We start from the raw sequence: 18,567 nt of genomic DNA on the forward strand, positions 1-18,567 counted from the left end.
CATCCCGGCCCCCTTTTATGGGCCGTGCTAGGCACGGCCCGTTAATGTAGCAAGCGGGCCGTGCCTGGCACGGCCCGCTTCATGCGGGCCGGGCCGGGCCGCCCATCTCTACGCATGCATGCACACACTAGATGTAATTTTCTTAGATTTATGTGCTAACATCTACATCTACAATAGGCCACGCGAAGGGTACTCAATATTGAATTACAAATGGTCAGCATTTAGCAACAATATTATTATTGTAATTTATTTCTAAGGTGTGTAGTCATGGCTTGCCAACTTCTCAAGTGCCAAGTCATGCATGCGAATGTGTAGTCATGGCTTGTAATTCATTAAACCCTATTTAGAAGGAATTATTATAATATATCTCGTTGAATAAAGTTAGGGTACATTTGGCTAGGAGGAGTTGGGGCCCAGAATGGGAATGAGAATGGGTGACTCCCATTCTAGTCATTTGGTTCTCGATAAGTTCCATCATCCGAAAAAACTCTACTCCTTTCGCGCAAGCTGTGTTATGTCTCGGTTTTATGTCAGAGAAATTTTTGATAGATTCAGGTATATTAGGGTTTCATCAAGTTGAGATTTTAGTTGATCAATTGAAGAGGGACTGATAGGCAACAGTTAGCCACAGCAAAAATAATTTGCAATCATTTCCATGACGGTGAGCACAACATACATGCTCACTATTCGAAAAAAAGCCTGACTCACTCTGCTTGTTGTTACCAGCTTGTATTCATTCAGAAGTTTTACATTTTAAGATTACAATGGATATGAAAACATTTGTTCAGCATGATTTTTCCCAGCTAAGAGTATTAGCTTCTTTTTACATGATTAAGTTATTGGCACCATGCAGGCTTGCCCACTACATAACCCCTGAAGAAATGGATGACGTTTTGCAAGTGGCTTACGGCTAGGTTGGGGCTGGACAGGTCTCGCTTATAACTGGGGAGTTTCAGTAGGACTTTGATAACACCACAAAATGGGGGAAAGAAGTATCTAATAACTACAATGAATAGACAAATATATATATGTATGTATGTTTGTTCACATGTTTGTTTCCTTGGTTGCTTTGGCTTGGCATTAGTCTCTAGAGATTCTTATGGTAATATCACTCTTTCAGATGTTAGTGGTATGGATTTTCCCTGTGTTTTATGTAATGTTAAGTGACTATTTCTGAGACATGAAAGATTTTGTAAAAATTTCCTGGTGGTTGAGACTCCCCAGCAATGGTACAATTTCTATGTTGTTAATTTTAATAAACATTGATCCTCTATGCAAACTGCAGTATTATTTATAGTTGAGGTCATTGAAATGCCACGAGGTGGTGGCATCTTCCAGAATTATTTTATGGTTTAAATAGACTGGATATGTATATACTCAAGATTGGATTCAATGCATAATCTCTGTTTTGGAGAGCTACTGATGCTCTGATTCACGAGGATGCTGCATCTTTTGTGGAAGCATTAGAGGAATGAGCATCCGACTATTAGTACAGGATGCCCAAAGTACCTTCTATCATGCCTATTTTCTCTGTAGATATGCAAATAGGTAGGGCCTGGCTCAGGATGTAGCTAGCCATAAGCTGTCATCGGCTATTTCATGTACCATGATGATTGGTTGATAATCTGAGTGAAATATGTGGCATCTTGATTTTTGTTGATTTCTTTTCGCTTGGTTCTCCATATTTGCTGAATAAAATTATTTCAAATCAAACCATTTGAGTTGAGAGCTTGTTTAAATTGATGTATTCAGTTCGCATACATGCATGAATCCTTCAAACACCCTACATTCTAGAGTTAAGAACATTGTTTTATCTATGTTTAAAAAACACCCCTTCCACCCTGAAAACATATTAGGTGATGCATTCACATTTCTTTTTGTTGTTCTGGTCTTTTTCCCCGATATTTTTGTATATATTTTAATATGTTTGGACATTGTTCATCCTTCTGTCCCATTTCTGCAGCTATTCTTTTATTATTGACTTCTCAAGGATGCTGGCCTAGCATGAAGTATGTGTTTGGTGAACCCCCCGCTACGGTCTTTTTTCATCTTTACTAGATCCAGCATTTGAATAACTCAGAATGTTATTGATTGCAAACTCCATGCCATTATTGCTGATTTACAATAGAAATACTATGATTCAGATTTGAAGTACTTTGCATGTTATGCTATTGGTTGCCAATGTTTTTGCTAAAAGATAATACCTTGGGTGGCTGTGTACATAGAAAATGGCTCATTGCCCTATGGATTTGAGAAGGAGGCGAATGTGTTATATTGGCATTATGTGTATATGTTTGTGGTATGTGTGACTTGGTATCTTAGGAGGTGTCAGTTGATGATAAAGAAAAAAGATAGGAAATTGTTGAGAATTGGAAACCTAGGTAAGCTTATTAGTGGGAGTGACATCTCCGAATGGATAGAAGAACATTTGGTATACTTTGTGAGATGCTTAGAGATATTGAGAGGTTGAGAGAGTCCCGAAATATGTCATTACAGGAAAATTGTTGCTATGTTTCTTTGCACATTAGCCCACCATCAGAAAAATAGGACAATTGGAAATTACATTCATAGAAGCAGGGCCTATTACAGAGGATTGCGTGGACAATGCATGGAGATGTTTCAAGGTATATAACAATATACCTCATTCTGCTTTCTTAGCAGTTAGATATTTTTTGCATTAATTTGTTCTTTTTATTTTGGTGCTTTAGAATTGCTTAGGATCATTAAATGGTACCTCTATTAGACCAACAGAGGGCAAACCAAGGTATTGAACAAGGAAAAGTGATGTTGCAACCAATGTCTTAGGCATTTGTTTGCCTGACATGTAATTTATACATGTGCTGCCTAGCTGGGAGGGTTCTGCATAAGATGCTTGTAAGGACCCGTACAAGCGTGTGTTTAGTTCCACATCGGTTATTCGCTTGGTAGATCTGGGTACTTATACAGGATCAAGGAACCCAAATAATACCTTCCGGCTAGCCATTTTGAGTGAGGTCTTAGGTTATTATAATGCTGGTGTGCTCCAAGATGCTATAGGTTTAAGAGTGCCTTAAGTCAAGTAAATATTGACAAACACAAAAATGTGCAAATGAAGCTTATTTTAATTTTACATGACTTATAATTGCGATGTGTAATGTGTTTTTGTTTATATGTCAAGGCTGTCAATACTTGGTTGATTCTGGATACACCAATGGAGAGGGACTCCTTGCCCCATAAAGAGGGCAATATTATCATCTCAATGAGTGGAGCAATGTGCGATGACCACAGTCTAGATTTGTATTTCGACAAGGAACAAGCCCAAGCTAGAAATGTGAATGAGAGATGTTTTGGGCTGCTCAAGGGGCAATATGGGCAATTCTTAGGAGCCCTTCGTTCTTCCCTATACAGACCCGGTGTCTGCATTATCATGGCTTGCTGTCTCTTTCACAGCTTAATAAGGAGGTGCATGCACAGAGACCCTATAGAAGAGGAAGAGGAAGGAGAGGAAGGAGAGGGAGGAGGAAGCTGAGTTCATCGCCACTCTTGAGACATCTGACCTTTGGACCAATTTCAGGAGCACTCTGGCTCAACAAATGTTTAGCAATTGGAGATCTACATCTTCTAGGAGTTGATTGTGCTTTGTGTTTGTTTTTTTTTCTAAGTATATTAGGTGAATATTAGAACATTTGATGTAGTATGTTATGGACTTGCTATGGAATTATTTACTTGTTATGAAACTGTTTGTTATTATGGTTTTGCTTCTTTATGTACTTGATATTTTGGATTATAACAATGTTATTGTTATATACTTGTTATATTATGCTATTTTGAAGATAATGGTTATACTTGTTATAATCATTAAAGTCATGGTTTATAATTATTATAGGATGGAATCTGATAAGGATGTGGTGATGGTGGAGTGCCTTTAGGAGTTGTCCACGATCCCATATGAAAGGGGAGGGCAATTTTAAGAACAGATATATGAACCAGTTGGAGAAAATGATTGAAGAAAAGCTGCCTAGTTGGAGGGCTACTCCACATATCGAATCTAGGATAAATATCTAAAGCGAAAGCATAGTGCCATTGTAGAGATATTGTCACAAACGGGGTGCATGTGGAATGTCCAGAAGAAGATGATCTCCTATGATAAAAAGCAGTACATCGAGTGGTGTAAGGTACATTTTATAAATAGTCTTTACAATTCAAATATATGTTTTTATTTTTCAACTCTTACTTAATATCTATGGTTTTCCAATGACAGACATACGAGTATACAAGGGCTTGTGGGAATTGACCTTCCCTCATCTGGTTGAACTCAAAGATATCTATGGGAAGGACAACAAAGAGGCGGTACGTGCTTGGCCTTCTTGACTCGGGCATCGGTGGGTCAGGTTTTAGATGTTAGTGTTTTATGTGATGCTATTATTGATGATGAGTGCCTAGTTTTCTTATTGAATTTTATGAGATTTTATCTCTATACCTTGTTATATAGAGCAACGACCACTATTGTAGCCTTGGTTCACGATGATTAGGTCTAGCTACAGAAATTAGTAACTATACAATTTTTCTAATACATCTTTTACTGAAAATATGACTAGTTCTCATATTTTGTTATATATATAATTTCCTTTGAAAGATGTCTTTGATAAATGATTGCTTATTGGAGAGAGTTTTGGGGCCAACTTGGAGAGAACCATCTGCATAGACTAGCCCACTAGCCTGTGAGTTAAATGATCCAAATTAATAAATTATGTTCAATTTCAAATCCCTTGATATGCATTTTTAATGTCAAATAAGATAAATGTACCAAAAATAGATGAAAACAATTAATTTTTGAAGATATTTAGTTCAAGGGCAAAAATGAAAATTTGGATTGATTCCGATTCATATCTTTAAATGAACAAGAACAATGGAAATCATCCATTCTGATTTTGATTTCAATTCTAGACACGAACCAAATATATCAGGGAATATGATTATTCTGATTTCCATTTCAATCGATTCTAATTTAGATTCTGGTTGCGAACCAAACTCGCACTAGCTGATTTACTCGAGCAATCCGGTTGCTCTTTCTATGGTTGAAGCCATAAGATTTATCATTTGTTGTCAATCACTGCCCCTGAATTCCTGATTGTCCCCAAGATCAGGGTAATATGCATGTCTGGCAAAAAGTTTGCTCCTTAACTACACTGTCAACGAGATGGTTGGGTGGTCCGGTGGCAGTAGCAAATTTTTGGGTTAGTCACCTTAGGAATCGCTTGTCTGTAAGCCCTTTCTATCTTGGACATGAAATGGAGGCATGAAGCCTGGCTCTTCTAACCATTCTTATCACTGTTAGTGGTGTCTTATTACATTGTTAGTCTACATCTCTATTTTGTGTATTGGAATAATAGTATGGGAGAACATGTTAATTTATTTTTTTTTTCTCATTTTGATAAGTAATTCAATGACTCTCATTTTCACTATTAAAATGATTGCTCGAGTCAGTTTAGTAAGTAGTTTTTCATTCTGTTTCAGGTGTTTATCCCCCTGCAAGTATATTTTTGCAGGGGGGAATATTATTGGAATTATTGGAATTTAGCTCATGTCCATTCATTATAGCACTAGGTGTGAATATTGCCTCATATGGCATCCATCCTCTTCATGCAAGCACCGACGATAAAATTACTGCAAAATTACTGCATTATACATGTAAGCTTGGGCCTTTTTTGGTTGATTATTCAGCCAAATTAAGGGGTTTTTTTTCTTTTAATCAAGATGAAGGTAAGGTATTTTTGAGATTTCAAAAAATGTTAAAAAGCACTTATTGTGTATCTGTTTCTTTTTTAACTGGTCATTTTCACAGAATAATTTTTCTGGGCAAACAGATTTGGTTGTCGAGAAAGTGAAGTTTTTTCAGTTACCAAGGAATTTTTAAGCTTTTGCCAGTTAGCTAGTAGAACATGATGTCAAGGTCCAACTTGCACAACAAAAAATATGGAATGAACTCTTCTGAATGATCTAAACTAATCAAAGTTTTGAAAGGTTCTTCTTTTTTTCTTTTTCTTTTTTTTGGCTGGGGCGGGGGAGGGGTGAGGATGAAAGCTCAATTTTGATCATGGCAGTTCTAGCCACTTACCATCATTTGTTTTTAACTTTGAATAAATGGTGGAAATATCCATTAGCCTTTATACAATGTGTGTGAAAGAAGGAAAAATAAGGGAGCCGAGGCTTCCACACCAACATAAGATCAGATTAATAGTTTATCCAACACCTATCAACGAATAACTAGCTACTCAGAAAACATCAACTTTAAGCACTGGCAATATGTAGTTCAGTTAAAAAAAAAAAGAAAAAAATCGTTTTATCCACAAACCTTCATTATGCGGCCCTTATGGTCCTTCACCTTCTCTATAATAAATTTCTCAGCTTGAATTAGGCATATATTTATTTTGAAATGTATGCAAACATGTTTGGGAATCATGCATTGCTATTTCTCACGAGCAAGGTTTTGGTGTCAATATAACTTGGCTTGGATAAGGTAATCCACCAGAGTCGAGATTGCATAAATGCCATAAAGAAAAGGCACACTCAATCAGCACAAAATTACTGTACTAGATATACACAAGTAAAAGAACATGAAATATATATAAATTGTAGTCAGCTGGAAAACAAATTTGGCTTGTGATGTATGACCAATGGTTAACCTCAAGGGGAACAGCTTCGAAGGACATAGGAATAACCTATCTTGGGGACTCGCTAGATAGTTTGCTACCATGAGAGTATTTTGCAGTGGTGCATCTCTACAACTGAAATTTTGCTACTCCAGCTTCTTCCTGTCCTGCTCATACTTAGGTGGTTCTGCAGGGAAGTATTTGATACCCACAAGGTCACCAACTTTGCTGATAACCTGGGAAGTAACCATGAAACGTCACACAACTTAGGTCCATGATCACCTAGAAAGTCAAGTAAACAAGTGATTGAAAGAAAGGTGTACATTGGAAATCAACTAACCTCCAGGCCTTTAATCAGGTCTTCTCTGCTGTGTGAAGCAGATATGCAGATACGGGCCCTTGCCAGGAGAAGAGGGGTTGCAGGGAATGCAACAGTCACAACAGCAACCTACACAGTTTCAGCAGCAGATGAGACTATGTTATTTACCATGTAAACAGTGATGATAGCGATTTAGATATTAGCCTGTAGATACTAGCATGGATAAGTTTGAAATATAGATCATATATACTTTGGCGTATAGGATTTCTACACAAGATAAGGTCAGCGTGGATACAAACAGAAGTGCTAATGCGTCATATAAACTGCATTTGAAATAGACAGATACTTCTTTTGGAGAAAGAGACTGTTCTACAAGTCATCGCCCCCTCCCCACAGATATGAGGCGAAGAGATACACATTTTAGAAACCTCGATACATATATAGAAGGATAAAAAGGAAAAAACAAATGAGAAAAAAGAAAATGGTGACACAACAAGTACCACCTTTTGAGTGTAAAAAGTCTAAACGAAAAATGGAAGATAAAAATAATCAAGGATTTTCAGAATGGATTGCAAGCAGCTGTATACTGATCTCATCAGACTTTTAACAAAGTGTAACTAGGAGCATCAAAAATCTTTCAGCACTGATCCCATAACAGAAAAAAAGGAATTCTGCTAATGAGGGGAACAAGCTGCATGCCACTTAACACCTTCCGGTGTAACACACATTAAATTAAGTCATGAAGACAGCCAGGCTTGCTATATCCATTCTGTCCATGTGGAACGGTGACATTTTACAATTTATCATCTTGTCAAGCACAGTGACATTTTACCATTTATCTTCTTGTCAAGTATGAAATTGAGGAAAAAGTGCACAACCCATGTATCCATAGCCATTTTATTGAGCTCTGTCCAATAAGGCTTGTTTAGTGATTCACGATGTCAGATTTTAAATGAGTTATGTAGAATCGTTTTGAGTATGGAGTTATCTCCACAAGGATACATTTGTCTACCAACATGCAGTCTGGCATTCAAAGTAGTAAGCATTCTTTTTTATCATGCATCACAACCTTTTAAATAAGATGTCATACTTACATTCTGCCTGAGACACTCCCTAGAGAAGGCTGGGATTTTTGCTGGGTTGTAAAGCATTATAGGCATAACTGGTGAGTCATTATCCCCAAGAACCTCAAAACCCATTTTCTGAAGTTCTGATCTGAAGAAATTGCTATTCTCACGAATGCGTGCAAGTTTCTGGGCCCCTGATAACCAAATAAATCACACATAAGAAATCTCCCAAAGATAAACATCAATGACATCATCACAAATCCTCAGGAAGATGATAAAATGTTTCGATATATTTCCTTAGGTACCTCTGTTAGACCCATCTTCTCCAAGAATAATTTTAATTGCAGATATAACCTGTTGCACAGCAGGTGGTGACATGGAAGTTGCATAAAGATGTGCAGGGCAAGTGTACTTCAGATATTGGATGATTTCCTGAAAAAAGATAAGAGGGCAACTAAGCAATCTCGGACTCCATTTTTGTAGTTAAAAAACATATAATTATGCAAGGTGAGCAAGAATTGTACCTTTGATGCTGCAATATAACCTCCACAAGATCCAAATGATTTTGTAAATGTTCCCATCATAATATCTACATCAGCAGGATCCACTCCTAGGAGCTCACAAACACCTCTTCCTGATTTTCCAACTGCACCAATACTGTGGGCTTCATCCAAGTATGTGTACGCCTGTTTCAAAGAAACATAAAATAATCAAGTTCCACATATTCTAACCATTCCCTGGAATACATTGCAAGCTAAAATTAATGAAACATCCACATTGAATTGGGCTCTAGTTTAGAGATGAAAGAACAACGGCTTTGTGTTGTTACCAAATTCATGGATGTAAAAGGACAGAAAGCATAGGAAATCTAGAATCAAGATTTCAATGTGGTCAGACCTTATATTTCTTGCACACAGCTATGATCTCAGGAAGTTTGCATAGCTCTCCTTCCATGCTGTAAATGCCCTCAACGATAACGATGATTTTCTTCCAGGGTCTATGCGTTCGAGGCTGTCCCTCAGCTATCTGCTCTCTCAACACCTCTTCCAAGTGAGAGGGATCTACAAGGACAAGAGGAGTAAAGATTGAGAACATGAAAATATAGTAGATAAGCTGACATTCTCAATTCATGGATATATAACTTACTGTTATGTTGGAATACCCGCACTGTTGCACCTGACCCTCGAGCACCATTGACAATTGAGTTGTGGTTCAGAGAATCACTAATTATCAGCCCTCCCTATATATGATCATATTGAGCACATATAAATCAGTAAATTTTGGTCATATGGAAGCCCACGTTTGTAACATCTAATTAACTTAAGAAATTGCACAAACCTTCCCAATCAGAGCAGGAATGATGGCAGAGTTTGTCACATAACCCATGCCAAAAAGTATAGCAGCTGGCTTCCCAACGAATCGTGCGACCAGCTCCTCCAGCTCTGTGTGCAGTTTAGTCGTGCCTAGTGCCAAACCAAATATAAATAAATTATAGCCCAAATTCGTGAAAATTTGCATAATTTGACATATTAAGAAGAATATTCTTACCGCCATCCACACGAACGCTGCAGGTACCGGGTGAGTATTTCCTTAGAGACTCAATAACATGGGGTGTGCAGTATTCATCTGCTGCTGCAAACCCAAGGTAATTATATGAACCTAGGTTGAGACATTTAGTAGTATTTGAGGTCCGGCTGCACCAAATAACAGAAACAGGCATAATTTTAGGACATCCCAGAGAAGATAACACCATCACAGAAGCATTATGTCTAATAGCAGCAGATGGAAAAAGATAACTTCTGTGCCCATTACTGAGGCTCGAAATATTCTTAAAAAATGAAAACTATCCGCAACAGATATGTTCCTGATAACTAGGCTTACTAATTATGGCCAAATTTCTATACCTAATGGAAAAGCCATACAAATATACTTACTGTAGTGTCTTGTTATTGTCATTTGAATAACGCTCAACCACATCAAACCAAGCATCTGGGGCGCTTGCAATCGGCCGGCCAAAACAGTCCTGCCAAATCAGAACATCGTGTTAAAAGATTATACTTTAAAAGCTTTTGGGTAAAATCCTTATGAACTTGTAGCGCTTTAAAGATATGGATGATGATATTATCCTAGTGGATCAGACTTGTTTTGAAGACAATACTATAGCAATTTGACTATCCTAAACATGCACAAGTTCTCTCACCTAGAAAATCCGATCACTCTAGCTATCCCAGAAATCAAAACCAAAGTAGTGACAAGGATCATATCTCATTGTAATTCTTATTCTAGGCTTATATGATTTTTGTCTCCAAACATGCTCTCACATACAAAAAGTGATGTAAAATGCATGATAAAATCTGCAAACTTCTGGTACCTTGGTCTACTGTCCTTCCAAAGATATAACTCAACAGATATCTATAATTCTTAGACATATAATCACTTGTATGAAAGCTAAATTCAAGATTCAAGATTTTCAACTTGTGTTTTCTTATTTAGTTATTATTCGTATCAATAATCAGATCAAATCTAGAGCATGGAATTAGATAGGTTGGAGTGTGAGTCATCTTAGGATGGCACTAGGTTGTGTTAATAAAATTAGTTTGACTTGGTAAAAGGCTTAGTCAACTTGTATATTTTAGTGATTAATTATATCACTTGGTCTATGTGCATTCAAATTATAATTAGATTTTTCTACTTGGTTGACCCCCAAGTCTTATCCTCTACTTGATGAATTCTGCATCACCCATTATCTTCCTTTTCATCCTTTCCTAATAATTCCATTACTTATGGTCTTCCCTTATTTTAGTAGCAAACTGCATTAGATTCATCATCTTTGTAGTTGTTATGACCAAATATTATGAGAGCATAACATAAGACCAATCATTTTCTTGAACCCAGAGCTCCAGTTGCAAAAACCGAAGATCAAAAAAGAAAAAAGAAAGAAGGAAAAGAAACTAATTTGCTGTGGAAAGGAAACCAACATCCATAGTCAAAGAACCAAAAACCTACCAACAGTTCTCTTTTCCTGAACCTTTTATTTGTTTGTGTATAAGTAGCGAAAGGGGTGAAAAGTACATCAGAGTTATTCTCAAATGCTTTCAAAAAGCAACCTTTTACCACAATATAATGGAACATATTATCCCGAATCATTCCTGCCAATACGACACTGTTCTTATTCAATAAATTTATATCTTCTTTTTTCATAGGGAGCAGAAGGTTCGAGCATCATCAGAAGAAAACCGATTGCATTTAAGAAAGAAAAGATGGAATTTTGAACAAGAAATCGAACAGAAGATCGAAGCAAGAAAACACCTGAATGCGGAGATAGAGGCGACGGGTGTAAAAATCCTCGAGGCCTAAGCAGATCGGCGCATACCCCTGCTTCCAATGGCAACCAAATACCTCTCAGAGACCAAATCCAAAGGAGATAGCAAAGAAGCCAGACAAAGCTAGAAAAGCCAAATGGAGAAAGAATAGAAACCAAGGAGGACGGCGGGACCTTGAGGTCTTTGGATTTGGTCCAATCGATGAGCTTCCGGAAGAAATCCCTCAGCTGCCCAAAGGCGAAGAGGAGGCCGTAGCTGAACAGGGTCGTGAGCGCTGTCAAGTACGGCAATCTCACCATTGTTATCTTCGCCGATCCTCGGAACCACAGCTAATCCTGAAAGAGAGAGAGACCTAAGGAGGGAGGGCAGGGCAGAGCAATAGCGATAGGGATACGTGAAGAGGGAGGGGAAGATAGGGTTTTAACGGAGTGGGGAATGGTCGTCAATGGCGTCCGGAGGTCAGAGAGAGAGATTTGAACGTTGAATTGGAGGAGGTGGAGGAAACGAGAAGGGCGTGTTGACCGGGGAAGGGAGCTCTCTCTCTCTCTCTCTCTCTCTCTATTTCTCGCTTCTCATTGGGCATTTCCCAGGGATTTTTGTTTTTAACATTATGATTTGGTTTATTATTTAAGAATTTTATTCAACACTAAGTTCCTAATTGAGAAGAATGGGAATAGGTTGTGGTTAAGAATGAGCATAAAATGGCAAGTGAATGTAATCAATTTTAATGACTGTGGACTTCGTAATCACACCGGATGTCATATGTGGTCAAATATTCCACAACATCAATTGTTAAGAATCTTATGAGATCACACACGTCTACATGAAAGCCAATGATATAATAATCACACCAAGACTATGTTATGGATTCCTATGGCTGTGGCTCCTTCTCGAATTGTGGATGTTTTATTTTTTAATTTTCATAGATGTATTTATATAAAACTCATATAATAAAAAAAAATGCATGAATATTCTCCTAAATATCGAATTTTGTATGAATACCCTTCTAAAATTAATGTTTGCATGTCCATCCTCGTAAAACACTTGTTTTGCTATTCTACTTTTTTTTTATCCTTATTTTTGCATATTTACCTATACCATCTAACGCCGTTAATTAATGATTTCAAATTAAAATGACTAAAATGCCATTAATGGGTAGATGTGCAAAAAGAAACATTTATAAATGTATACAAGCAGATAGCAACTTACGAGGATATTCATGCAATTTTGCATATTTAAAAGGGTGTATATGCAAAAAAAAGAATTCTAGTAGATAGAAAGAATTTAGACACATTAATTAATGTGATAGCATTCAGAATCCTATATTTATTAGTTAATATCATAGCGTTCAAAATTTTACATTTATTAATTATTGTTATAGCCGTCAGAGTTATGCATTTATGCTTCTACACAAGTAGAATGAATTAATACATCACAAATTAATATAAGTCTCAAGATCTTTAGTGCTGCACTTGTATTGATAGTTTTGAAATTGTCAAAAAAAAATTAAGAGCTCTGAAGAAAACTTATACTCTCTTTGCAAGGTGACATGTTCATAAAGAAGATGATGTCGATGCTATGAAGAAAGTGAAAAAGGGCTCATTATTCTTTTTTTTTTCTCTAGAAGCTTTGGTTCATTCACATCAGCCACGTATATTGTAAGGGATCAAGATAATTATGGATGGGACTTGGGATTTGGCATTTGTGCTCTATCCATGCGTTTATCTATTTGTAGTTTTTCTTCGGTTCTGTATTTTATAGATTTCAACAACCAAGAGAAAACTCTGCTAGAAGACTTTGTTATATTATTGTTGCATCTCTTCACAAGTGGAAAATATAAAGCCACATTAGAATGCAAGCATAACAAGCATAACATAAGGTAGAGAAATAAATATTTTTGGTAAATAAAAATTTGTTCACAATACTGCAATCATAAAAGGATTATCTCATTGCAAGAATATCGTATTGATCATTGTAGAACAAAATACATTGCTGGAAAAAAAAATAGATCCATATCCAACATAATCTCTATTGCTCCAGCAAAACATGTGATCAAATATGCAATTAACAAAAAAATAAAAAAATAAAATATGAGAATTAACTCTATATCAATCAATAAATTATATTTAGCAATAATACTAAAAGTGATCCAAATAACTTGAAAGCAAATAAGGTTCAAAAGTTGGAATAGGTATATCAATCATATACCAATCAAGATTAGGGTAGGCAATATCTTCTCTAACTAAAGTTTCTATTCTTTTAGCTAGCTTGCAGGGTCGTCCTTTATTTTTTTTTTCTCTTAGTGCTATAAACACTGCATGTGTGCCTCTTGTAACTGACACTCTTCCTTTTGAAGCATTTTCTTGCAATATATCAATGATAAACAAGTGATAAAGGACAAACATCATTAAGATAGTAATTATGGACATTCTTAGATATTTATACAGAATATAATTATTAATGTCAATATTGAATGTAAAAATATTATTTTCTTTATTTATATCTATAAAATTTATATAATTTAGTATTTAAAGATATCTATAAGTATTAAAATATTACAAGTTTGATAGGGATTCCATATCCATGAAAAATGAGTATGACCATACAAGTGAGCCAACATATTACCTGCAAGTGATGTTGTTTGGAATGAATCACATAATTCACATTAGATATCATTATGATTGTCTCTCATTGTTGGTCAGAAACTTGGAGGCATAATGTTAATGATTATGGCTTTATAAAAAATATATATAATTTTATGGCTTATAATGCCATTACTAGTTCTGAAAAAAAATATTGTTATTGATTTTTATTTAACTAAATAATATTTAAAAATTTGTTTGGAATATTTTATTACCATGCTTAGCCAAAAAATTGTTTGTTCCCATATTGAAAAATGGACAATTTTAGCTATTTCAACATAGTACTTTGTGATCACATCCATTTCAGTAAAACTTTAGTAAACCATTGCTCCCCTACTTGTTCCTAGGAGAGGTTTAAGGTTTGAATTCAAATAGCGGTTGATAGAGGGAAAAATGGGTCATCCAGCCCACAACTAAAAGGCCGCCCAGTTTTAGCCCATTTAACACCAACAACAATCGGATGAATCTTCACCTTGGCCCAGGGCTAGCTCGTCCTCGGAACTTCGTCGAAAGCTACACCAACTCCGGACGTTCGTCGACCAAGTTCGGGGTGCTTCCAGACAAACGCCGACCTATCCCGACCAACTTCGGGATGCTAAACCCCCAGCAATACGCTCCGATCCTCGAGCTTCGGGCGCACCTCTGAGCACACCCACGGAATCCACGAAACCAAGCTGCTCCCAGTATTCGCCAGGCCGACCTCGTCAAACACATGACACGACTACTTAACAAGCTCGACCTCGTTAGCGACCGCGTCGTGTCATGTCTCCATAACCAGCCATACCCTGCTTTGACTGTCAACATCCTACCGTTCTCAAAAACAGGCTGTACCGCACGTCACCAGCCAGCTTGAGCTGTGCGCCATCCGGCTCAGAGCCATACCCCCTGATTGTAATACCTGGGCCCAAAAATCAAGGCCCATATTGGAACATTGGGCCATGACATCTAATAGGCTAATCGGGCCCATGGTTGGTAGCCCGTTTGATGGCTGCCACCTCCTGCTTTATGCATGGATTTGACTAGGGCCAGGTGGGGATCAGAGGAAGGCCCAGGTGTTAGGTCCTTCACAGGGGAAAGCTGGGGGTGACACCTCACCCTAGCTAAAAGAGCCTTACCGCTCTCCTTCCTCCCCAAGGACTTTCTAGGACGATGACTGAAACACCAAAGCAGGAGGCACCGCAGTTCATCCCCGGAAGCTAGGTAAGCCCCCCTGCCTTCTCTCCCCTGGATTCTTTCGGGACAACAAAGAAACAAAGAAAGAAGGGAGGAAGGGACTGCTGGCAGGCCGAGGGCCACCGGCGACGGCCACCGGCTTCGGCCGCGATCCCTGTCGGCGCGGGCGTCGGCTGCTGGTAGGCCAAGGGCGCGGCCGTGGGCTCAGTCGCAGGCACGGCTAAGGACGCCGCGAGCCCGGCCGTGGCTCAGACCTCCCAAACTCCCCTTCTTCCTTCACAAGAGAAGAATAGAGAGAGGAAGAGAGAGGGTTTGGGAGCGAGAGAGAGAATATGGGAGGTTGGTGAAGGGAGGTTGAAGAAAAGAAGAAGAATGAAAGAAAGAAAGGAAGAAGAAAAAGAAGAGAGGAAGAGGGGACTCATCCTCGTCGTCGTGTGCGGCGGCCGCCGGCTTCGGCCACGAGCACCGTCGTCACAGGCTCGGCCGGGGACGCCGCGGCCTGGCCGCGGACGCCGCCGGTCGTGGCCTGGCCCTCCGCTCGCCGTCCCCCTTTTCGCTCGCCGTCCTCCCTTCGTCGGAGAAGAGAGGAAGGGGAGATCGGGATGAAAGAGAAGAAGGGAGGAGAAGAAGAAGCTTCGGGAAGGAGAAGAAAGGAAAAAAAAAAATTCTCATTGTCGCCATCAACTATTTCACCAAGTGGACCGAACTGAAGGTACAAGATTTCATCTGGAAGATGATTATATGCCGGTTCGGACTTTCCAGGGTCATCATCTCCGACAATGGTCGCCAATTTGACAACGCTCGGTTCGACGAGTTCTGCTCCGAGCTCGGTGTGAATCACCGCTACACGTCAGTGGCCCATCCGCAAGCCAACGGGGAAGTTGAAGTTACCAACCGAACCGTCCTACAAGGGCTTAAAGCCCGATTGGACCGGGCGAAGGGGCAGTGGGCAGAGGATCGCTACAATGTCCTCTGGGCATACCGAACAACTTTCCAAGTTCCTACTGGAGAAACCCTCTTCAACTTATCTTATGGTACGAAGGCAGTCATTCCTCTCGAGGTCGGGTTGCCCTCCACCGAGTGGAAAACTTTGACGCTACCACAAACTCGGCACGACTTCAAGGTAATTTGGACCTACTTAAGGAAACAAGAGAAACCGCCCAGATTCGCATGGCTAGATACCAGCGAAAAGCGGCGCAATACTACAACTCCAGGGTCAAGCCCAAGACGTTCAAGGTCGGCGACCTGGTCTCAAGGAAAACCGAAGCCTCCCGACCTTTGGAATAAGAAAAACTCGCCCCAAACTGGGAAGGGCCATACCGAGTCATCCGAATCCAACGGCCAGGAGCCTACAAGCTGGAATCCCTAGATGGCAGCCCAATTCCTTGGACTTGCCACTCTGAAAACCTCCGGATATATTATCAATAAAGGCAACTTTTAAAAAGTCGCCAAGTGTTTCTAAAACGCCCTAGCTAGTTCGGCAAAGAGAAACCCCACCAGCTATGGAAACAAGGAAACCCCTGATCTGAATGGGGGGCATCTGCAAAGTCATCCCTTGAGCTCGGCTTGGGATGCCCTGCAGGGTCAACGGGGAGCCGAGAAAGAGCACCTCCCTCCGCAGGAATCTACAAGGAAGCCCCTAAACTGAGTGGGGGGCATCTGTAAAGTCATCCCTTGAGCTCGGCTCGGGATGCCTTGCGGGGTCAACGGGGAGCCGAGGAAGAGCACCTCCCTCCGCAGGAATCTACAAGGAAGCCCCTGATCTAAGTGGGGGGCATCTGTAAAGTCATCCCTTGAGCTCGGCTCGGGATGCCCTGCGGGGTCAACGGGGAGTCGAGAAAGAGCACCTCCCTCCGCAGGAATCTACAAAGAAGCCCCGATCTGAGTGGGGGGCATATGTAAAGTAATCCCTTGAGCTCGGCTCGGGATGCCCTGTGGGGTCAACGGGGGGCATCTGTAAAGTCATCCCTTGAGCTCAGCTCGGGATGCCCTGTGGGGTCATGGGGAGCCGAGAAAAAGCACCTCCCTCCGTAGGAATCTACAAGGAAGCTCCTGATCAGAGTGGGGGGCATCTGTAAAGTCATCCCTTGAGCTCGGCTCGGGATGCCCTGCAGGGTCAATGGGGAGCCGAGAAAGAGCACCTCCCTCCGCAGGAATCTACAAGGAAGCCCCAATCTGAGTGGGGGGCATATCTAAATTCATCCCTTGAGCTCAGCTCGGGATGTCCTGCGGGGTCAACGGGGAGCCGAGGAAGAGCACCTCCCTCCACAGGAATCTACAAGGAAGCCCCTGATCTTAGTGGGGGGCATTTGTAAAGTCAGCCCTTGAGCTCGGCTCGGAATGCCCTGTGGGGTCAACGGGGAGCCGAGGAAGAGCACCTCCCTCCGTAGGAATCTAAAAGAAAACTCCTGATCTGAGTGGGGGGCATCTGTAAAGTCATCCCTTAAGCTCGGCTCGGAATGCCCTACGGGGTCAACGGGGAGCCGAGAAAGAGCACCTCCCTCCACAGGAATCTATAAGGAGGCTCCTGATCTGAGTGGGGGGCATCTATAAAGTCATCCCTTGAGCTCGGCTCGAGATACCCTGCGGGATCAACGGGGAGCCGAGGAAGAGCACCTCCCTCCGCAGAAATCTGTAAGGAAGCTCCTGTTCTGAGTGGGGGGCATCTGTAAAGTCATCCCTTGAGCTCGGCTCGGGATGCCCTGCGGGGTCAACAGGGAGCCAAGAAAAGGCACCCCCATCCATAGACTTTATATGAACCGTGCCCGACTTGAACGGGGAGGTAGAAAGTTCGAATGCGACCTAGCTCGATTCCGAATATTCCCTTTTAAACTTGGGAAAACCCCAAAGTTGGGAACCATCAGAGTTCGCAACAACCATCTGTGTTGTAAGTGTCCTAAGCTACGATGCAAGAGCTAAAATAGGGCTAAAACTCGACCCAAGCGCCTAGCGCGCGCTAACAGACGAGCCCGGGGATAATGGATGGCAAAGTTAAAAGCGGACGCCGACCATGCAAACTTCGGTGAATGCTCAGCATGGTTCCTCCCGCATAGGCCGGATGTGAACGTAAGCATTGCAGTTCGGTTTCTTTTAAACGATCGAACGTAAGACGAAAAAATTCAAATAGATGATTAAGTCTTAAAGGCGGAACCACGCGAATTTGAAGTCATAGAAGAACTAAAGAATGAAAAGTCTACTTCATTAACGCCAAAAGGCGAAGGGCCAAATACAAAAAGAATTGACCTCAAGGTCAGACAAAATACAAAAGGCCTAGCCAACCTATCCCACTTCTGGTCAACGATGGGAGAGGTTTTTGCTCTCAGCTTCGGTAGCGGGCGCCGTCGTGGCTTTCGCAGCATCTTCAATGAGGTCTGCCGCCCCAGTAGTAGATTCATGCGCCTCCGCTGACTC

General features: G+C 40.4%; 1 protein-coding gene and 1 long non-coding RNA gene across 2 annotated transcripts; one reads left to right on the forward strand and one right to left on the reverse strand.

The window, feature by feature from the left end:
• Window positions 1-244: 244 nt before the first annotated feature.
• LOC113461120 lies at window positions 245-1,273 on the forward strand. The gene is made up of 2 exons (XR_003383185.2): window positions 245-661; window positions 854-1,273. It is a non-coding gene; the product is annotated as an uncharacterized LOC113461120 (long non-coding RNA).
• A 5,194-nt stretch (window positions 1,274-6,467) lies between these two features.
• Window positions 6,468-11,907, reverse strand: LOC103695554 (long chain base biosynthesis protein 2a). Its single transcript, XM_008776920.4, has 12 exons — window positions 11,515-11,907; window positions 11,328-11,393; window positions 9,953-10,041; window positions 9,567-9,712; window positions 9,357-9,481; window positions 9,165-9,258; window positions 8,916-9,079; window positions 8,543-8,704; window positions 8,324-8,450; window positions 8,046-8,212; window positions 6,973-7,080; window positions 6,468-6,868 (listed from the first exon to the last, which is right to left on the reverse strand). Exons 1-12 carry the CDS (start codon window positions 11,638-11,640, stop codon window positions 6,779-6,781), a joined length of 1,464 nt encoding a protein of 487 aa, XP_008775142.1. The 5' UTR covers window positions 11,641-11,907; the 3' UTR covers window positions 6,468-6,778.
• Between the last annotated feature and the right edge of the window lie 6,660 nt (window positions 11,908-18,567).

Source organism: Phoenix dactylifera, chromosome 10 (assembly GCF_009389715.1).
Source record: "Phoenix dactylifera cultivar Barhee BC4 chromosome 10, palm_55x_up_171113_PBpolish2nd_filt_p, whole genome shotgun sequence".
Classification (NCBI taxonomy): Eukaryota; Viridiplantae; Streptophyta; class Magnoliopsida; order Arecales; family Arecaceae; genus Phoenix; species Phoenix dactylifera.